This window comes from Cherax quadricarinatus, unplaced genomic scaffold, assembly GCF_038502225.1.
Source record: "Cherax quadricarinatus isolate ZL_2023a unplaced genomic scaffold, ASM3850222v1 Contig1692, whole genome shotgun sequence".
Lineage (NCBI taxonomy): Eukaryota > Metazoa > Arthropoda > Malacostraca > Decapoda > Parastacidae > Cherax > Cherax quadricarinatus.
The window spans coordinates 40,103-60,878 of NW_027196718.1; the positions used below are offsets into that span (position 1 = coordinate 40,103).

Here is a 20,776-nt window from a genome sequence, read left to right on the forward strand (position 1 = left end):
TTGTTTTAACATAGGCAGCACATCAATTAGCTTTGGGTACCCATGGAAATGGTAAAAAAAAAAAAAATTCTTTGGCTACACACTCATGCTGCACCACCATTTAGGGGTTCTTCTATGTCTTCTCTATTTCTGCATGATTTAGCTATTGTATCAAGAATTTCTTTTTTTGTCTTGAATTTTTCAAGGTAGCTCATGCTGCTTACTGAGAGTGATTATTACCATAAACAACAATTTCTCTGACATATAAGAGGATATCTACAGTTTGGAGGGGTAACTAAACTGTTGTATTCATGCACCTCTGGAAAGAGAGTGATAGAGTGAATGATAGTGAAAATGTTTCTTTTTCATGTCACCTTACCTCAGTGAGAGATGATACCCAAAAATATCAAAATTAGCCAATGCCCACCCATACTGATACCGATACTTCAACACATCTCAATACAAAACAACACAATTGTTTAATATATTTATATAAGGCTACAAAAGAGGTGAATGGGAGGGTGCTAGGAAGAGGTGTGTGATTAAAAGATAGTGAGTTTGATACTAAGTGACAGTTGCTCTTTGCTGATGATACAGTACTTCTAGGAGATACATGAAAGAAATTGCCAAGGTTGGTAGAGGATTTTGGAAATGTGTGTAAAAGAAGAAAATTAACAGTGAACATAAAAAAAAGAGTGAAGCGATGTTAATAACAAAAAATTTAGTTTCAGCTCCATCTTGGGTCAACATCAAGGCAAACCCCGTGATTCACTCACGCCTCATCGTATTTACACTCTCTTATTCGAGAAAAGTGATACAGAATGAGAGTTTAGTGGATTTGACACCAATATGGCCACTAATGGTCAAGGAATTAGTGAAAATACTGATGATAACCCAGATGACACTCAGCCCATCACTTCTGGTGTGGACAGTGTGGCCATACCAGACCCTCAGCCCAGCACCTCTAGGGTGCCCAGTGTTACTACCCAAAGGCAACTATTCAAGAGGAAATTATCATTTTCCTGCAGTTTTGGTGATGACAAAAGTGAAATTGATATAAGTGATGAAGAGATCAATTTTATGCACTTAGAGGATTCGCCGAGTGATAGTGATATTCATTATTCCCAGTGAAACATAATTTTTAGGCATCGTTGTCTACGTTCAGTCAGTGTGCCATATGCAGTCTGCAAGGGTCGTGGGAGGTCACGATCGAAAACCCCAGCCACTGATAGTGATGGTGATCATGAAGGAGAATATGTGGGGATGGAGGAAGAGGAAGTGGTGCCTGGGCCGCATGGCGCAGTGGGTGGACAAAGGACCGCCTGGCACCCCCCAACCATGTGCTGCCTCCACTCCCATCCCTCCTCCTGCTCCCCCACGCCCCATACCACAGGTCCACTCTGCACCATGTGACCGTGAATAGAACCGAACAGAAAGTACACCATTCGTGCCACATCCTTGCAATTTTAATGCCAGTGAAAGTGGCATTCTGCCAGAATGTCCCATCACAAATGAGTCTACAGAGTTAGACTATTTCCAACTATACTTTGATGAGCCTATAATGAACTTGATTATCATGCAGATCAACAGTTATTACTGCTGAATTGTCGCAGGTGCACAGGTGAAGAGGTACAACTGTGGCTGAAATGTATTTATTCCTTGGCACTGTCATGCTTATGCCACATACATATAAGCACAATATAACACAGTACTGGTCCACAGACTACTACATCAGTACTCCAGTCTTCCATGACCTCCTTTCCGGCAACAAATTCACTCTGTTGCTATGAATGTTGCACTTCTCATACAGGAATATGCCCAACAGAAATGACCTATACAAAGTCCAGGAAGTGTTTATGTATCTTAAGCAAAAGTTCAGTGCCTACTTTTACCCATTCAAGAACATTGTTGTTGACGAGTCCTTGATTCTGTTCAAGGGATGACTGTCATTCAAACAATATATACCAAGCAAATGTAATTGCTTTGGTATAAAACTCTTTGTTATGTGTGACTGTGAGATTGGTATTGTGTTGGATGTCATTATGTACACAGGGAAAAATACACTCGACGATACCAGGTGGATGTTGGGCATTTCTGGTATGTTGTTTGCAAGATGATGGAGCTGACGATACTAGGTGGATGTTGGGCATTTCTGGTATGTTGTTTGCAAGATGATGGAGCTATACCTTGGCAAGGGTCATACAATGTACACAGACAACTGTATACAAGCCGTATGCTCGTTAATTTCCTCTGTGTGAACTGAAATATGTGGAACAGTGAGAAGAAACAGAAAACACATGCCAAGGTTCACTGGAGGCAATGCTGTAGGTGCAGTGCAAGCAACACATGGCAATGACATCATGGCACTGACGTGGCATGACAAACTGGACGTGACGTTGCTGTCAACCATCCACAGAAACGAAATGGTACAGAGTGAACAGGCACACCAATGAATGTATTGTAAAGCCAGCTGCTGTCATCGACTATACCAACAATATGCAACTAGTCGACAAGTGTGACATGCAAATAGGGTACGTTGATTGTGTGTGTAGGAGTCGCAAGTGGTATATGAAAGTGTTTTTCCACCTTGTAGACATTGCAATGCTCAATGCCTTCAACATATACGAAATAAAGACTGGGAAGCGACAACGCTATGTGGAATTCACCCTCGGTGTCATAAAGCAGATAGTAAAAAAGCATGGTACCACACCTGTACCTGCCCCTCAACAGCTACCTGTCCCCCAGCCACAACTAGAGGGGGAAGTGTCAGACCAAATAATCCCTAACTGTCACTGCCTCATACAGATACTGTCTACCCCAAAGAAGTATTCTCAGAAAAAGTGTGTTGTGTGTGCTAACACTACAAAGCAACCCCAAGTGCGAAAAAACACGATTCATATTTCATATGTCAGGCGCGTATAACAGGAAGGGCACTGACAGGGAGGCAAGGCAACAACGAGTCATGGTACAGGATGAGGTATCACAGTGGGCACCTGTGATGAGTGGGGTCCCACAGGGGTTGGTCCTAAGACCAGTGCTATTTTTGGTATATGTGAATGACATGATGGAAGGGATAGACTCAGAGGTGTCCCTGTTTGCAGATGATGTGAGGTTAATGAGGAGAATTAAATCAGATGAGGATCAGGCAGGACTTCAAAGAGACCTGGACAGGCTGGACACGTGGTCCAGCAACTGGCTTCTTGAATTCAACCCTGCCAAATGTAAAGTCATGAAGATCGGAGAAGGGCAAAGAAGACTGCAGACAGAGTATAGGCTAGGTGGCCAAAGACTGCAAACCTTGCTCAAGGAGAAAGATCTTGGGTTGTCCATAACACCGAGCATGTCTCTGGAGGCACACATCAACCAGATAGCTGCTGCAGCATATGGGCACCTGGCAAACCTGAGAATAGCGTTCCAATACCTTAGTAAGGAATCGTTCAAGACACTGTACACTGTGTACATCAGGCCCATACTGGAGTATGCAGCACCAGTTTGGAACCCACACCTGGTCAAGCACGTCAAGAAATTAGAGAAAGTGCAAAGGTTTGCAACAAGGCTAGTTTCGGAGCTCGGATATGTCCTACGAAGAAAGGTTGGGGAAATCGGACTGACGGCACTGGAGGACAGGAGGGTCAGGGGAGACATGATAACGACATACAAAATACTGCGTGGAAGATAAGGTGGACAGAGACAGGTTGTTCCAGAGAGGGGACACAGAAACAAGGGGTCACAATTGGAAGCTGAAGACTCAGACGAGTCAGAGGGATGTTAGGAAGTATTTCTTCAGTCACAGAGTCGTCAGGAAGTGGAATAGCCTAGCAAGTGATGTAGTGGAGGCAGGACCCATACATAGCTTTAAGATGAGGTAAAACAAAGCTCAGGAAGCAGAGAGAGGGCCAAGTAGCGATCAGTGAAGAGGCGGGGCCAGGAGCCGAGTCTTGACCCCTGCAACCACAATTAGGCGAGTACAATTAGGCGAGTCAGCAATGTGGGGTGGCACTCTGTATGAATCCATGCTTCATGAAGTATTATACAATGGTGGAGTTCTAGAAACATAAATGGAACCTGTAAATACCTTGTACAGTGGACCCCCACCTTACGATATTAATCCATTCCTGAGAGCTCATCGTAAGACGAAATTATTATAAGGGGAATTAATTTTCCCCATAAGAAATAATGGAAATCAAATTAATCCATGCAAGATACCCCAAAGTATGAAAAAAGAAAATTTTACCAAATGAAATATTAATTTTAATACACACAAACTGAAGAAGACATGCACAATTACTACTCTACTAAGAATAGAATACATGACACTTACCTTTATTGAAGATCTGGTGATGATTGATGGGATGGGAGGAGGGGAGAGTGTGGAAGTTGTTATTGTTTAGAAGGGGAATCCCCTTCCATTAGGACTTGACGTAGCAAGTCCTTTTCCGGGGTTACTTCCCTTCATTTAATGCCACTAGGACCAGCTTGAGAGTCACTGGACCTCTGTCGCACAAAAAATCTGTCCACAGAGGTCTGTACCTCCCGTTCCTTTAAGATTTGCCTAAAATGGGCCACAACATTGTCATGGTAATAGTTGCCAGCACGGCTTGCAATAGCTGTGTTAGGGTGATTTTCATCCATAAAGGTTTGCACTTCAACCCACTTTGCACACATTTCCTTAATCTTTGAAGTAGGCACAATGGATTCCACAACTGGCATAGGCTTCTCAGGGTTAGCCCCAAACCCTTCAAAATCTTTCTTAATTTCCATACTAATTCTCACCCTTTTTACCACAGAGTTGGCACTAGAAGCTTTCTTGGGGCCCATGGTGACTTATTTTGCAGTTACAAGCGCAAAAAACACTGGGATAAGGTGAAATGTACCGAATGTATGCGTGGATGCGACCGCACTGGTTGGCTTGTAAACACTGGCACCCACGGGGCAGCTGAGGCCACACGTGGGACGCGTCCTGGACGAATCATGTAAGGCGAGTTTTTTATCGTGAGGCGAGGCAAAATTTTTGCGTTCAAATGCTTCGTATGGCGGATTTAACGTAAGGCGATGGGTCTACTGTATATATTTGTAGACAACAGTATGTGATTGAACCAAGTGTACAAATTCATCAATCAATGTGAACATGTGTGTTTGTGACAGCATGATTACTAATTTAGTACCAAACATTTGTGTCTCAACAACAATTTGCTATGAAATCAAAAGATCTGCAACAAAACATAATTATAACATAAAATCTACAAAAATTACAAAAGAATTGAAAAAAAAAAAAAAAAAAAAAAAAAAAACGATAAATCTTTAACATTCCTGCAAATGGCAGCATTCCATGTTGCCGTCACCTGAGCATTCAGCGCCAACTTCACGGGCTTATATCTCAGTAACTACTGACCCCCCAAAAAAATTTTTATCTCTTAATGTATAAAATAATGTCCTCTTCATTTAAAAAAAAATGCTTCTTTTTTTCAAAATATTCGGAGTGCTGGGAGAGAAAATGTAGATCTACATTTGGACAGTTTAAAGGGTAATTGTAATTTCTATGCATTTCAAGCAAGACAGTTATTGAATGAATGATGGTGAATGCATTTCCTTTCTTTAGGACACCCTGCCTTTGTAAAAGATGGTAAGTGAAGTAAAAAATAAATAAAAAGAAAAAGAAAAATTGTCTCACCTAACTGCTGTGTAGACACCAACAGACATCTCCACCCCAGGAGCTAAGGTAAACATGACCCTGCCAGTGGTGCGCTGTTTGTGATCAAGTCGTCTCATTCTCTCCATCAGTTCCTCAAATCGACTTGTGGGATCTGCTAGAGTAATCTTTTCTTGAGAGTCCTCATCGTCTTCATCTTCATCAGGTATTATCAAGTCCTATTGAAGATACAACAGTTGTAAACAACTTTTATTGCCAATAAGAAGAAACATTTACCAAAAGAACATATATAGTATGTAACTGCCTCAGTACTTTCAAAGTCACCAACTTTGAAAACAAATTTCAAAATCTTACGTCTAAATCCAAAAAATTATATTTTGCATTTATAAAGAACTCTCCTTGTTCATGTATCCTATCTCTAATTTTTTTTTAACACACCATCTCCCACCATGGCAGGGTGACCCAAAAAAGAAGAAACATTTTCACCATTACTCACTCCATCATTGTCTTGCCAGAGGCACACCAATACTGAAGTTCAGCACTGCAAATATCCCAACCCCTCCTTCAGACTGCAAGCACTGTACTTCCCACCTCCAGGACTCAAGTACAGCTAACTGGTTTCCCTGAAGCCCTTCATAAAAGTTACCTTCCTCACACTCCAAGTCATGTCATAAAAACCACTTGCCGCCACCGCCACGCACCCTCCCCCACCTCTCCCTCTCTCCCTCTCCCTCTCCCCCTCCCTCTCCCCCTCCCCCTCTCCCTCTCCCTCTCCCTCCCCCTCTCCCTCTCCCTCCCTCTCCCTCTCTCTCCCTCTCCCTCTCTCTCCCTCTCTCTCTCTCTCTCTCTCTCTCACACACACACACACTTATTGGATGTCTAGGCTCCTTGCACACAAAACCCTTATCCCCCCCCTCCAGCCTTTCCTAGGATAACCCCTACCCTGCCTTTCCTCCACTATAGATTTAAATGCCCTCCAAGTAATCATGTACCTCCTTCTAATCTCCGAGCTACAAATTCTTTGCATAACATTCACATCACACATTGCCCTCAGACACATCTCTAACTGCCTTCAGCCTCCTCCTTGCTGCAACATTCACAACCCATGCTTTACACTCATATACGAGCACGGGTACAGCCATGCTCTCATACCTTCCCCTCTCCCCTACATACTCTAAACTGAGCCTCACTTTCCTCATAAAACCTCTAATTGTTTTCAGTAACCTACTACCTATTCCGTACACTTGCAACATCTGCCAAACTGCTCGCTATCCATCCTTTTCCAAGTCCAATTATGTAACAAATACTTCTATACCCTTATCTAAATACTATTTACTTATATGCTTCAATGTAAACACTTAAGTTTATACATTCCCTACCCTTCCTTAAGCCTCCTTGTTCATCTGCAAGCCTTCTCTCAGTCTCAGCCTTAATTCTTTCAATAATAACTACCGTACACCTTCCCAGACATACTCAACAGACTTATTTCCCTGTATTTCTTGCACTCTTATTATTATATCCATTATAGGAAAGTGCTAAACCTGAATGTGTCAAACAATGCTTGGATAATGAGAGCTAATGAGATTTAATCTGAGGCAAAGAAACGGAGCATCTGGTACTCTGACCATCCATGCATATTTTATTTTTTCATACACATGTAATCCACATGTTTTTCTTCACACTTCATCTCTTGTATCATCTCTAAGGAATTATCAATACAGTGGTCTCCTGAGTTATAATATTAACCCTATCAGGGTCACTACCCCTGCTCTCAAACTTGTTCTCGGGGTTGCAAAAAAAATCATGAAATGGGAGAATCTTTTTCTGAAGGTAATAAAACAAAAAGTACAAGATTTGATGGAAAACTGACGAAATTATGCTTTCATGAATTTAGCTGTCAGGAATATTTACGCATTGGTGATTTTGTCCGCTTTGAGTCAGATTTTAGGCCAGTTTCATTTTTGCATTTGACCAAATTCTTAGCTATTTCTCTAGTATGACTTCCATTCTATCAACTAAGTACAAGAAACTGCCCATTCAACTATTTAAACTATCCAATAAAGTGATCAAAAATTGGTAATTTGGCCAATTTCACACAAAATTCATGAAATGCCACTTTCAAAATAGGGTTCAGAATAAACAATGCAGACATTCCTGGCACTAAAATAACATTTTCTCTGTTCATTAGTCACATCTCCAGGCCTCTCTTATTTTACCGCTTGCTTTCCATTTTGAATTTTTATTCATGCAAAACATAGAAGATTTACTGTTATGCAGACTGCTGCATTATTGTAATATTTATATAAATAATTCTCCATGGGGAAGTGGAACAGAATTCTTCCTCCATAAGCTATGCGTGTTGTAAGAGGCGACTAAAATGCCAGGAGCAAGGGGCTAGTAACCCCTTCTCCTGTATAAATTACTAAATTTAAAAAGAGAAACTTTTGTTTTTCTTTTTGAGCCACCCTGCCTTGGTGGGATATGGCCGGTTTGTTGAAAAAAACAAAAATTATATAAATAATGTCAGTGCATTCCTAAATGAGTATCAGACTAGCCAGCTGGATGTGTACTGGACAAGTGATGTTATTTGTGTACTCTGGAATACCGGCAAAAATCGAACATTTCCACTAGGAGTTCAATTTCAAGCTACTTTCAGTCCCGAAACCAATCAAAACCATCTCTATTTCTGTAATATACAATGGAACCTTGGCTTTTGTGAATAATTCATTCCAGAAATCTGACGAAAACCGAACTGTACGAAAATTGAAGCAATATTTCCCATAAGAAATACATGTAATGTAAATCCAATTACAGTGGATCCTTGGATATCGGCGGTTCCTGTTATCGACCAACTCAATCATTGGTGGGTTATTCAGTGCCCGGTGATCGGCCGTTATTTTGGTGATCGGCCGTTATTTCGGTGATCGGCCGGCTGGGGCCTACTGCACATCAGTCTGGCTTTGTCTCTTGGTGTGTGAGGAACCTTCTATTCATACATCCAAACATTTCACTTGTTTTCCATTGTTTTTAGTGTTTTTTTTTTTTTTTGCAGTGCATCTGTGAAATAAGTAACCATGGCTCCAAAGAAAGTTCCTTGTAAAGTTCCTGTGGTAAAGAAAGTGAGAAACACCATGGAATTTAAGCGTGAAGTGGTTGATAAGTATGAGAGAGGTATGATGATGATGGAACTTGCCAAGATGTACAGGAAAAACAAATCGACTTATAACATCCATCCTGGCAAAGAAAGAACAAATCAAGGATGCTAATGTTGCAAAAGGAGTAACTTTTATAACGAAACAAAGATCACCGATAATGGAACAGATGGAAAAGTTGTTATTGTGGATTAAGGAAAAAGAATTAGTGGGAGATAGTATTGTGGAGTCGATTATTTGTGAGAAGGCAAAGCAGTTACATGATGATCTTCTACAGAAAACTCCTGGAACAAGTGCTGCTGGTAGTGAATTTAGGGTCAGCAACGGGTGGTTTGAGAGATTTAAGAAACGTAGTGGCATACACAGTGTTGTAAGCCATGGAGAGGCTCCAAGTTCTGACAAAAAAGCAGCTGAAAAGTACGTACAGGAGTTCAAGGACTATGTAAAGGCTGAACAATTAAAACCTCAACAAGTGTTCAATTGTGACGAAACAGGCATGTTTTGGAAGAAAATGCCAAACAGGACTTACATCATGCAGGAGGAAAAGGCACTGTCAGGACACAAGCCTATGAAAGACAGGCTTACTCTTTTGATGTGTGGTAATACTAGTGGGGATTTTAAAGTGAAGCCTTTACTTGTGTGTCACTCAGAAAATCCCAGAGTGTTCAAGAAAAGCAATGTCATTAAGAATAGATTGTGTGTGATGTGAAAAGCTAATCAAAAGGCATGGGTCACAAGGCAAATTTTCAAAGAGTGGGTTAATGATGTGTTTGGCCCAAGTGTGAAAAAAATACCTGCTGGAAAAGAAATTGCCACTCAAGTGCCTCCTGGTACTGGACAATGCTTCTGCACATCTTCCAGACTCGGAAGACTAATTGTTTAGGGACTTCAGCTTTATAACAGTGAAGTTCTTTCCTCCTAACACCACTCCTCTCCTCCAGCCCATGGATCAGCAGGTCATTTCTAACTTCAAAAAACTCTACACAAAAGCAGTGTTTGAAGAGTGCTTTGAAGTGACCTCTGATGCTCAGTTGACCCTAAGACAGTTCTGGAAAGATCACTTCACTATCCTCAATTGCATAAGCCTTATAGGTAAGGCTTGGAAGGGAGTGACTTCCAGGACTTTGAACTCTGCTTGGAGAAAATTGTGGCCAGGTTGTGTCCAAGAGAGGGATTTTGAAGGGTTTGAGACTGACCCTGACCCTGACCATGAACCTGTGGACTCTATTGTGGCACTGGGGAAGTCCCTGGGGTTGGAGGCAAGTGGCGAGGATGTGGAAGAGTTGGTGGAGGACCACAGGGAAGAGCTTCAACTCGAACAGCAACATATTGCAGCTGAGGAATTTGCTTCAGAGGAGGAAGCAGAGGAAGTGAAGGAGGTACCGTCTTCAGAGATTAAAGAGGTGTGTGCAATGTGGATTAGGATGCAAGCTTTTGTAGAGAAACACCACCTGACCAAGCTGAAACAAGCCATATCTGCAACATGTTCAGTGACAAAACCCTGTCCCATTTCAGGGAAATCTTAACCCTTAAACTGTCCAAACATAGATCTACGTTTTTTCAGCATTTGAAAGTATGTAAAAAAATGTAGATCTTTTTTTTTTTTTTTTTTTTACATTTGAAAACATGTAAAAAAAACTTTGATCTACTTTTTTTTTGTTATATTTGAAAATATGTAAAAAACGTAGATCTACTTTTGGAGCACTACGCACGTGAACGTAAATCTGTTTGGACAGTTTAAGGGTTAAAGAGATGCCAGAAACAGAGCATTCTTGACAGTTATTTTGTGCGACAGGGGTCCAGTGACTCTCAAGCTGGTCCTAGTGGCCTTAAAAGACAAAGAAGGGAAGTAACCCCCAGAGAAGGCTTTGGTACCTGAAGTCTTTATGGAGGGGGGTTCCCCTTCCAAACACTAACTCCTCCCTCTTTCCTCCTCCCTATTTTCCAGAAGCCACCATTAGCCTTCAATAAAGGTATGTAATACTTGTATAACTGTTAAAAAAATTATTTTTTTGTGTGAATATTTTTGTCTGGAAGGGATTAATTGTATTTCCATTAATTTTTATGGGAAATATTAATTCGGTTTTCGGCCATTTCGGTCTTACACCAAGCTTCTGGAACAATTACGGCCGATAACCGAGGGTCCACTGTAATCCATTCCAGACACTCAAAAGTATTAACAGAAAATACATTTTATAGACAATACAGAAATAAAACAATGAGAAATAAATATAAATGACTAATGAAATGGATAAATTAACATTTATCATCACTTGTACCTTTACCGAAGACCCTTGTTGGCATATGGAAGATGGCGAGGAGGGGAGAGGGAGGAGGAGAGGTTATTAGTTGGAAGGGGAATCCCCCTCCATAAGGACGTCAGGTATCAAGGCCCTATCTGGAGTTACTTCCCTTCTTTATCTTTTACTGGCACTGGACCCCCTGTCACACAAAAAAATCTGTCCAGAGAGGTCTGTTTTTGGCATCTCTAAGATTTGCCTAAAATGGGACAAGGTATTGTCATTGACTCACGAAATCGTAATGACACGATTGCAACCAAACCATACCACGGGCAGGGATAGAACCCGCGATCATAGAGTCTCAAAACTCCAGACCGTTGCGTTAGCCACTGGACCAGCTAGCCACAATAAGATTCGTCCAACTAGGTATATTTCTACACCATAGGAAGGTTAGCATAGGCACCACTGTGACCACAAATGCAAGTTTTTACAGACGAATCTCCAGCTAGCATGGCCGTGACAAACTCTAGCTCAAGTCCCCTCAAAGCCGTCAACATGACGTGTCATTACGATTTCATGAGTCATGTTGACGGCTTTGAGGGGACTTGAGCTAGAGTTTGTCACGGCCACGCTAGCTGGAGATTCGTCTGTAAAAACTTGCATTTGTGGTCACAATGGTGCCTATGCTAACCTTCCTATGGTGTAGAAATATACCTAGTTGGACAAATCTTATTGTGGCTAGCTGGTCCAGTAGCTAATGCGACGGTCTGGAGTTTTGAGACTCTCTGATCGCGGGTTCTATCCCCACCCATGGTGTGGTTTTATTATCATTGAATATGTTGCAGACATGGCTTGCAACAGCTTTGTTAAGGTGATATTTCTCCACAAAACTTTGCAACTCATTCCACTTTGCACACATGTCCTTAATCACTGAAGACACATTCTCCCCTCTCTCTTCCTCCTCCTCTGAAGCAATTTCCTCTGCTGCAGTCTGTTGCTGTTCCAGATGAAGGTCTTGCAGCTCTTCCCTGTGGTCATCCACCAACTCTTCCACATCCTAGCTACTCACATTCCCAAAGACACAACAGATTCCGCAATAGGCGTAAGGCCGTCAGGGTTAGCCTCACACCCGGGGTAATGCACACTTCAATGATAAACAAAGCCAGACTGAGTCAGAATGCATGTGATGCTTTGTGTGGGTGCGGGCAGGTGGACGTGTTTGGTATGGTAGACCACTGTCAACTCAACAAAAACCAAGCGAATGTACGAAAACTGGGACAAAAATTCAATGAGAAAGTCCCTGAAAACCGAATTCGACAAAACCCAGGGCAAATCGCCATTTTAAACTAAAAACACTGTTGCAGTTTTTTCTCATTATGCACTGCATGCTGCAGGATTTTTTTATATGGTGCACAATTACCGCACAGACCCATTCTCTCATATCTAGGCCAAAATTTACCACTTACAGCTTATCTGAGTGATCTGAGCTCATGGCGTTGTACCATGCGAATGACACCGGCTTCAAAACCCTGATACAATGGGACCGACCCCAAAAGTGTTAATAATAATAACAAGAATAATACATGTAGTAATCTTTATTTCTACATGTACAAGGTATACATCCATGGCATACCACTACACAAAAAGCCCCTTGTTATGCAGAGCATTTCCGGCAAATTAGGTCAATTTTGTCCCAAGACGTGACCCACACCAGTCGACTAACATCCAAGTACCCACTTTACTGATGAACACTGGACAGCAGGTATCCTAAGGAAACACGTCCTTAAGATACCTGCTATACCCAGTACAGGTGGTATAGCAAGTATCCTAAGGAAACACGTCCTTAGGATACCTGCTATACCACCTGTACTGGGGATTGATCCCTGGACCAGTGTGTGAGTTGAGTGCACTAGTGATCGAGCTATTCATTTCAGTACCCTGAAAGTGCAACTTTTATTGTACCTTGAACTTGCATGCTCACAGATATAACTTGCAGGCACTGTATTTGCCCTCATTTGCTTCTCTTATCCACAGTAACAATCTTCCAATCTCTATGATAATTTCTCTGAGTAAGGTTCAGTCAAGGTCTTGGAATGTATTACTGTGTTTTATATGTTAAATTGGGTTTACTTTATGAAATTCTCATTTATATACCAAGGGCTAGGAAACCATCTGTCACAAACCAAGGAACATCTTTGCAGCAAACTTAAAATATATATCTTACCTTATAAAACTTATTCACATCAAAGGTTTTTCCCATATGTAGAATTTCTAACACAATTCCTGCCTCCTTCAAATCCTTAGCTTTTTGTCGGGCTTGCCTTTGTTTCTGATCATCAGCAGCGTGAGGATTATCTCGGCAAGTGAAAAGCAAGATGCTCTGCCCAGCCAGGCGACTTGTGCTGAAAAGGAAAGGCACAATTTTCTCTCATGGTGCTAAACAGTAAGAGACAATCAGCAACTTACTGTAATTTACTCACAGTTTGCATTATAAGAATTTTATCATGGATGTTGCCTTTTACATTCATGACTCATTATAACATAGTATATACTTACAAAGGGGAAACTCGAAAAAATTATATACAGTGGTACCCAGAGTTTCGGCCATACAGTGGACCCCCGCTTAACGATCACCTCCCAATGCGACCAATTATGTAAGTGTATTTATGTAAGTGCGTTTGTACGTGTATGTTTGGGGGTCTGAAATGGACTAATCTACTTCACAATATTCCTTATGGGAACAAATTCGGTCAGTACTGGCACCTGAACATACTTCTGGAATGAAAAAATATCGTTAACCGGGGGTCCACTGTAATTCGTTCCAGAAGGCTGTTCGAGTGCCGTTACCAAATTTGTTCCCATAAGGAATAAAGTAAATTAGATTAGTCCATTTCAGACCCCCAAAAGTACACTTACAAAAGCACTTACAATAATGCACTTACATAATTGTTCGAGCTGGGAGCTGTACAAAATTTGGGGTACCACTGTACTGTGACGATCAGTTTCCAGTAATGTGCTTTCCATTAAACACACCTCTATAGTAGTATACCACTCATATTGGTACTAGATTTGTACAAGAATGTATTGGTAACTTTCCAAGAATAAGGGAAAAAGTACATACGTATACAATATATAGTTTCTATTAAGTGCTTCTCTATGCTAGTACTACAGCACTCTCACATTTCCATAAATTTCATGTATAAATATCAGACTATGCTCACTTTCTGCTCATCTCTGCTCTTCTTTCTTTCATTCCACTGTTCATCATCCTGCTTTTATTTCTCTTAATACAATAATCATTATGTTTCATATTATTTATTATTATTATTACATTCATGGAAAATTACTAGACCCATAAGTCATGCAGCACCTGGGAAATGGAAGGTAATTCCATAGAACAAGAGCCCTTCACTTCCATTAAAACAATCCCCACTTTCCCATAAAGAAATTATTTTTCACTGCTTACTTACCAAAAAATATATTAACCCTTTGACTGTTTACGCCGTATATACAGTATACGTCTTACGCACCACTGTTTCTGACGTATTTATGCGCATAAATTCTAGCGGCTTCAAATCAAGCAGGAGCAAGTTGGTAGGCCCACATGTGAGAGAATGGGTCTGTGTGGTCAGTGTGCACCACATAAAAAAAATCCTGCAGCATGCAGTGCATGAGAAAAAAAAACTGACCGTTTTTTTTGGATTAAAACGCCGACTTTGAGGTGTATTTTCGTATAGTATTTATCATTGTATTCTAGTTTTCATGGTCTCAGGTGATAAAATGGAAAACATGTTACAGAAATAGAGATGATTTTCATTACTTTCACAATGAAAACGAACTTGAAATTGAGCTCAAAGTAGCGGAAATGTTCGATTTTTACCAATGTTCAGGAGTAAGCAAATTACACCACACATCCAATACACGTCAACTGGGGAGTCTAATATTCTTTCACTAGTGCACTGACGTTATACCATTTTTACAATAATGCAGTAGTCTGCATAACAGTAAATTTTGTATTTTTTTGTATGAATAAAAAATAAAAACAGAAAGCAATAGTAATATAAAAGGGGCCTAGAGACGTGACTAATGAACAGAGGATATGTTATTTTAGTGCCAAGAATGTCTACATTGTTTGTTCTGGACCCTATTTTGAAATTGGCATTTTTTTTAATTTGTGTGAAATTGGCCAAATTGCCAATTTCTGACCACTTTATTGGGTAGTTCAAATCAGCAAATGGGCGGTTTCTTGAACTCAACTGATAGAAAAAAATGGAGTTCTAAAGAAATAGCTATGAGTTTGGTCAACTGGAACAACGGAATTGGCCAAAAACAGGGCTCAAAGTCAGCGAAATTGCCAATGCATATATGTCGCCGAGACTGCTAACTTCGCAGGAGCATAATTCCGTGAGTTTTCAACCAACTTTCGTACTTTTGGTGTTATTTACCATCGGGAAAAGATTCTCTATCATTTCATAAGAAAAAATCATTATTTTTTTCCAAACCTTTTGTGAAAGAATGAAAGTTTCAGAAAGGGGCTTGCGACAGTCAAAGGGTTAAGGAGCAACATTAGTAAGTCAAGAATGAGTTAAAGAAAACAAAAAAGGAAGCTCAAACTAATCTTTTTGAAACTGCGTACTCATACAGTATGATTTAATTGAAATTATTTTCTGAATTCTAAAAAGAGAACTACAGCCTCTCCTCATTTAGCAACGCACTCGTTTACCGATGACTCAGATTTACGACGGGCATTCTGACCAGTATGCATACCTAAATATTAGAGTTGATTTCCTCTATTCTGTTTATTACAATATACAGTAGACTACTGTATAAACATATAAAAATATACTAAATATGTTATAAATGGTGCAAAGGCGACATTAACCCTTTCAGGGTTCAGAGGCCAAATTTCAAAGTGCCCACCAGTGTCCAAGAATTTTCAAAAAATAATTTTGTTATTTTTTCTTATGAAATGGTAGAGAATCTTTTTCTGAAGGTAATAAAACAAAAAGTACGAAATCTGATGGAAAACTGACGAAATTATGCTCTCACGAATTTTGATGTGTCAGTGATATTTACGCATCGGCAATTTTGCAGACTTTGACTCCCATTTTAGGCCAATTATATTACTCCAGTCGACCACTTCTATTCTACCAATTGAGCACAAGAAATCGCCAAGTCAACTATTTCAACTACAAAATAAAGTGACTGGAAATTGGTAATTTGGCCAATTTAATGCAAAGTTCAAAATATTCTAATTTCAAAATAGGGTCCAGAATATAGGTAGTAGGTTGGTAGACAGCAACCACCCAGGGAAGTACTACCGTCCTGCCAGATGACTGTGAAACAGAAACCTGTAACTGTTTTGCATGATGGTAGGATTGCTGGTTTCTTTTTCTGTCTCATAAACACGCTAGATAACAGGGATATCTTGCTACTCCTACTTACACTTTGGTCACACTTGACAGACACGCACATGCATATATATATACATACATCTAGGTTTTTCTCCTTTTTCTAAATAGCTCTTGTTCTTCTGTATTTCTTCTATTGTCCATGGGGAAGTGGAAAAGAATCTTTCCTCCGTAAGCCATGCGTGTCGTATGAGGCGACTAAAATGCCGGGAGCAATGGGCTAGTAACCCCTTCTCCTGTAGACACTTACTAAAAAAGAGAAGAAGAAAAACTTTATAAAACTGGGATGCTTAAATGTGCGTGGATGTAGTGCGGATGACAAGAAACAGATGATTGCTGATGTTATGAATGAAAAGAAGTTGGATGTCCTGGCCCTAAGCGAAACAAAGCTGAAGGGGGTAGGAGAGTTTCAGTGGGGGGAAATAAATGGGATTAAATCTGGAGTATCTGAGAGAGTTAGAGCAAAGGAAGGGGTAGCAGTAATGTTAAATGATCAGTTATGGAAGGAGAAAAGAGAATATGAATGTGTAAATTCAAGAATTATGTGGATTAAAGTAAAGGTTGGATGCGAGAAGTGGGTCATAATAAGCGTGTATGCACCTGGAGAAGAGAGGAATGCAGAGGAGAGAGAGAGATTTTGGGAGATGTTAAGTGAATGTATAGGAGCCTTTGAACCAAGTGAGAGAGTAATTGTGGTAGGGGACCTGAATGCTAAAGTAGGAGAAACTTTTAGAGAGGGTGTGGTAGGTAAGTTTGGGGTGCCAGGTGTAAATGATAATGGGAGCCCTTTGATTGAACTTTGTATAGAAAGGGGTTTAGTTATAGGTAATACATATTTTAAGAAAAAGAGGATAAATAAGTATACAAGGTATGATGTAGGGCGAAATGACAGTAGTTTGTTGGATTATGTATTAGTAGATAAAAGACTGTTGAGTAGACTTCAGGATGTACATGTTTATAGAGGGGCCACAGATATATCAGATCACTTTCTAGTTGTAGCTACACTGAGAGTAAAAGGTAGATGGGATACAAGGAGAATAGAAGCATCAGGGAAGAGAGAGGTGAAGGTTTATAAACTAAAAGAGGAGGCAGTTAGGGTAAGATATAAACAGCTATTGGAGGATAGATGGGCTAATGAGAGCATAGGCAATGGGGTCGAAGAGGTATGGGGTAGGTTTAAAAATGTAGTGTTAGAGTGTTCAGCAGAAGTTTGTGGTTACAGGAAAGTGGGTGCGGGAGGGAAGAGGAGCGATTGGTGGAATGATGATGTAAAGAGAGTAGTAAGGGAGAAAAAGTTAGCATATGAGAAGTTTTTACAAAGTAGAAGTGATGCAAGGAGGGAAGAGTATATGGAGAAAAAGAGAGAGGTTAAGAGAGTGGTGAAGCAATGTAAAAAGAGAGCAAATGAGAGAGTGGGTGAGATGTTATCAACAAATTTTGTTGAAAATAAGAAAAAGTTTTGGAGTGAGATTAACAAGTTAAGAAAGCCTAGAGAACAAATGGATTTGTCAGTTAAAAATAGGAGAGGAGAGTTATTAAATGGAGAGTTAGAGGTATTGGGAAGATGGAGGGAATATTTTGAGGAATTGTTAAATGTTGATGAAGATAGGGAAGCTGTGATTTCGTGTATAGGACAAGGAGGAATAACATCTTGTAGGAGTGAGGAAGAGCCAGTTGTGAGTGTGGGGGAAGTTCGTGAGGCAGTAGGTAAAATGAAAGGGGGTAAGGCAGCCGGGATTGATGGGATAAAGATAGAAATGTTAAAAGCAGGTGGGGATATAGTTTTGGAGTGGTTGGTGCAATTATTTAATAAATGTATGGAAGAGGGTAAGGTACCTAGGGATTGGCAGAGAGCATGCATAGTTCCTTTGTATAAAGGCAAAGGGGATAAAAGAGAGTGCAAAAATTATAGGGGGATAAGTCTGCTGAGTATACCTGGTAAAGTGTATGGTAGAATTATTATTGAAAGAATTAAGAGTAAGACGGAGAATAGGATAGCAGATGAACAAGGAGGCTTTAGGAAAGGTAGGGGGTGTGTGGACCAGGTGTTTACAGTGAAACATATAAGTGAACAGTATTTAGATAAGGTTAAAGAGGTCTTTGTGGCATTTATGGATTTGGAAAAGGCGTATGACAGGGTGGATAGGGGGGCAATGTGGCAGATGTTGCAAGTGTATGGTGTAGGAGGTAGGTTACTGAAAGCAGTGAAGAGTTTTTACGAGGATAGTGAGGCTCAAGTTAGAGTATGTAGGAAAGAGGGAAATTATTTCCCAGTAAAAGTAGGCCTTAGACAAGGATGTGTGATGTCACCGTGGTTGTTTAATATATTTATAGATGGGGTTGTAAGAGAAGTAAATGCGAGGGTCTTGACAAGAGGCGTGGAGTTAAAAGATAAAGAATCACACACAAAGTGGGAGTTGTCACAGCTGCTCTTTGCTGATGACACTGTGCTCTTGGGAGATTCTGAAGAGAAGTTGCAGAGATTGGTGGATGAATTTGGTAGGGTGTGCAAAAGAAGAAAATTAAAGGTGAATACAGGAAAGAGTAAGGTTATGAGGATAACAAAAAGATTAGGTGATGAAAGATTGAATATCAGATTGGAGGGAGAGAGTATGGAGGAGGTGAATGTATTCAGATATTTGGGAGTGGACGTGTCAGCGGATGGGTCTATGAAAGATGAGGTGAATCATAGAATTGATGAGGGAAAAAGAGTGAGTGGTGCACTTAGGAGTCTGTGGAGACAAAGAACTTTGTCCTTGGAGGCAAAGAGGGGAATGTATGAGAGTATAGTTTTACCAACGCTCTTATATGGGTGTGAAGCATGGGTGATGAATGTTGCAGCGAGGAGAAGGCTGGAGGCAGTGGAGATGTCATGTCTGAGGGCAATGTGTGGTGTGAATATAATGCAGAGAATTCGTAGTTTGGAAGTTAGGAGGAGGTGCGGGATTACCAAAACTGTTGTCCAGAGGGCTGAGGAGGGGTTGTTGAGGTGGTTCGGACATGTGGAGAGAATGGAGCGAAACAGAATAACTTCAAGAGTGTATCAGTCTGTAGTGGAAGGAAGGCGGGGTAGGGGTCGGCCTAGGAAAGGTTGGAGGGAGGGGGTAAAGGAGGTTTTGTGTGCGAGGGGCTTGGACTTCCAGCAGGCATGCGTGAGCGTGTTTGATAGGAGTGAATGGAGACAAATGGTTTTTAATACTTGACGTGCTGTTGGAGTGTGAGCAAAGTAACATTTATGAAGGGGTTCAGGGAAACCGGCAGGCCGGACTTGAGTCCTGGAGATGGGAAGTACAGTGCCTGCACTCTGAAGGAGGGGTGTTAATGTTGCAGTTTAAAAACTGTAGTGTAAAGCACCCTTCTGGCAAGACAGTGATGGAGTGAATGATGGTGAAAGTTTTTCTTTTTCGGGCCACCCTGCCTTGGTGGGAATCGGCCAGTGTGATAATAATACAGTTTTTAAACTGCAACATTAACACCCCTCCTTCAGAGTGCAGGCACTGTACTTCCCATCTCCAGGACTCAAGTCCGGCCTGCCGGTTTCCCTGAATCCCTTCATAAATGTTACTTTGCTCACACTCCAACAGCACGTCAAGTATTAAAAACCATTTGTCTCCATTCACTCCTATCAAACACGCTCACGCATGCCTGCTGGAAGTCCAAGCCCCTCGCACACAAAACCTCCTTTACCCCCTCCCTCCAACCCTTCCTAGGCCGACCCCTACCCCGCCTTCCTTCCACTACAGACTGATACACTCTTGAAGTCATTCTGTTTCGCTCCATTCTCTCTACATGTCCGAACCACCTCAACAACCCTTCCTCAGCCCTCTGGACAACAGTTTTGGTAATCCCGCACCTCCTCCTAACTTCCAAACTACGAATTCTCTGCATTATATTCACACCACACATTGCCCTCAGACACGACATCTCCACTGCCTCCAGCCTTCTCCTCGCTGCAACATTCATCACCCACGCTTCACACCCATATAAGAGCGTTGGTAAAACTATACTCTCATACATTCCCCTCTTTGCCTCCAAGGACAAAGTTCTTTGTCTCCACAGACTCCTAAGTGCACCACTCACTCTTTTTCCCTCATCAATTCTATGATTCACCTCATCTTTCATAGACCCATCCGCTGACACGTCCACTCCCAAATATCTGAATACGTTCACCTCCTCCATACTCTCTCCCTCCAATCTGATATTCAATCTTTCATCACCTAATCTTTTTGTTATCCTCATAACCTTACTCTTTCCTGTATTCACCTTTAATTTTCTTCTTTTGCACACCCTACCAAATTCATCCACCAATCTCTGCAACTTCTCTTCAGAATCTCCCAAGAGCAC

The 20,776-nt window shown here is 41.0% G+C and overlaps 1 protein-coding gene across 1 annotated transcript in view; it reads right to left on the reverse strand.

Moving 5' to 3' along the window:
- LOC138851702 (X-ray repair cross-complementing protein 6-like) overlaps positions 1 to 20,776 on the reverse strand; it is a 69,805-nt gene that overhangs the window by 30,012 nt on the left and 19,017 nt on the right. The window contains exons 5-6 of the mRNA XM_070081103.1: positions 13,246 to 13,423; positions 5,651 to 5,847 (exon numbers count right to left, since the gene is read on the reverse strand). Of these exons, the coding sequence (XP_069937204.1) occupies positions 5,651 to 5,847; positions 13,246 to 13,423 (375 nt within the window). The remainder of the gene's footprint in view (positions 1 to 5,650; positions 5,848 to 13,245; positions 13,424 to 20,776) is intronic.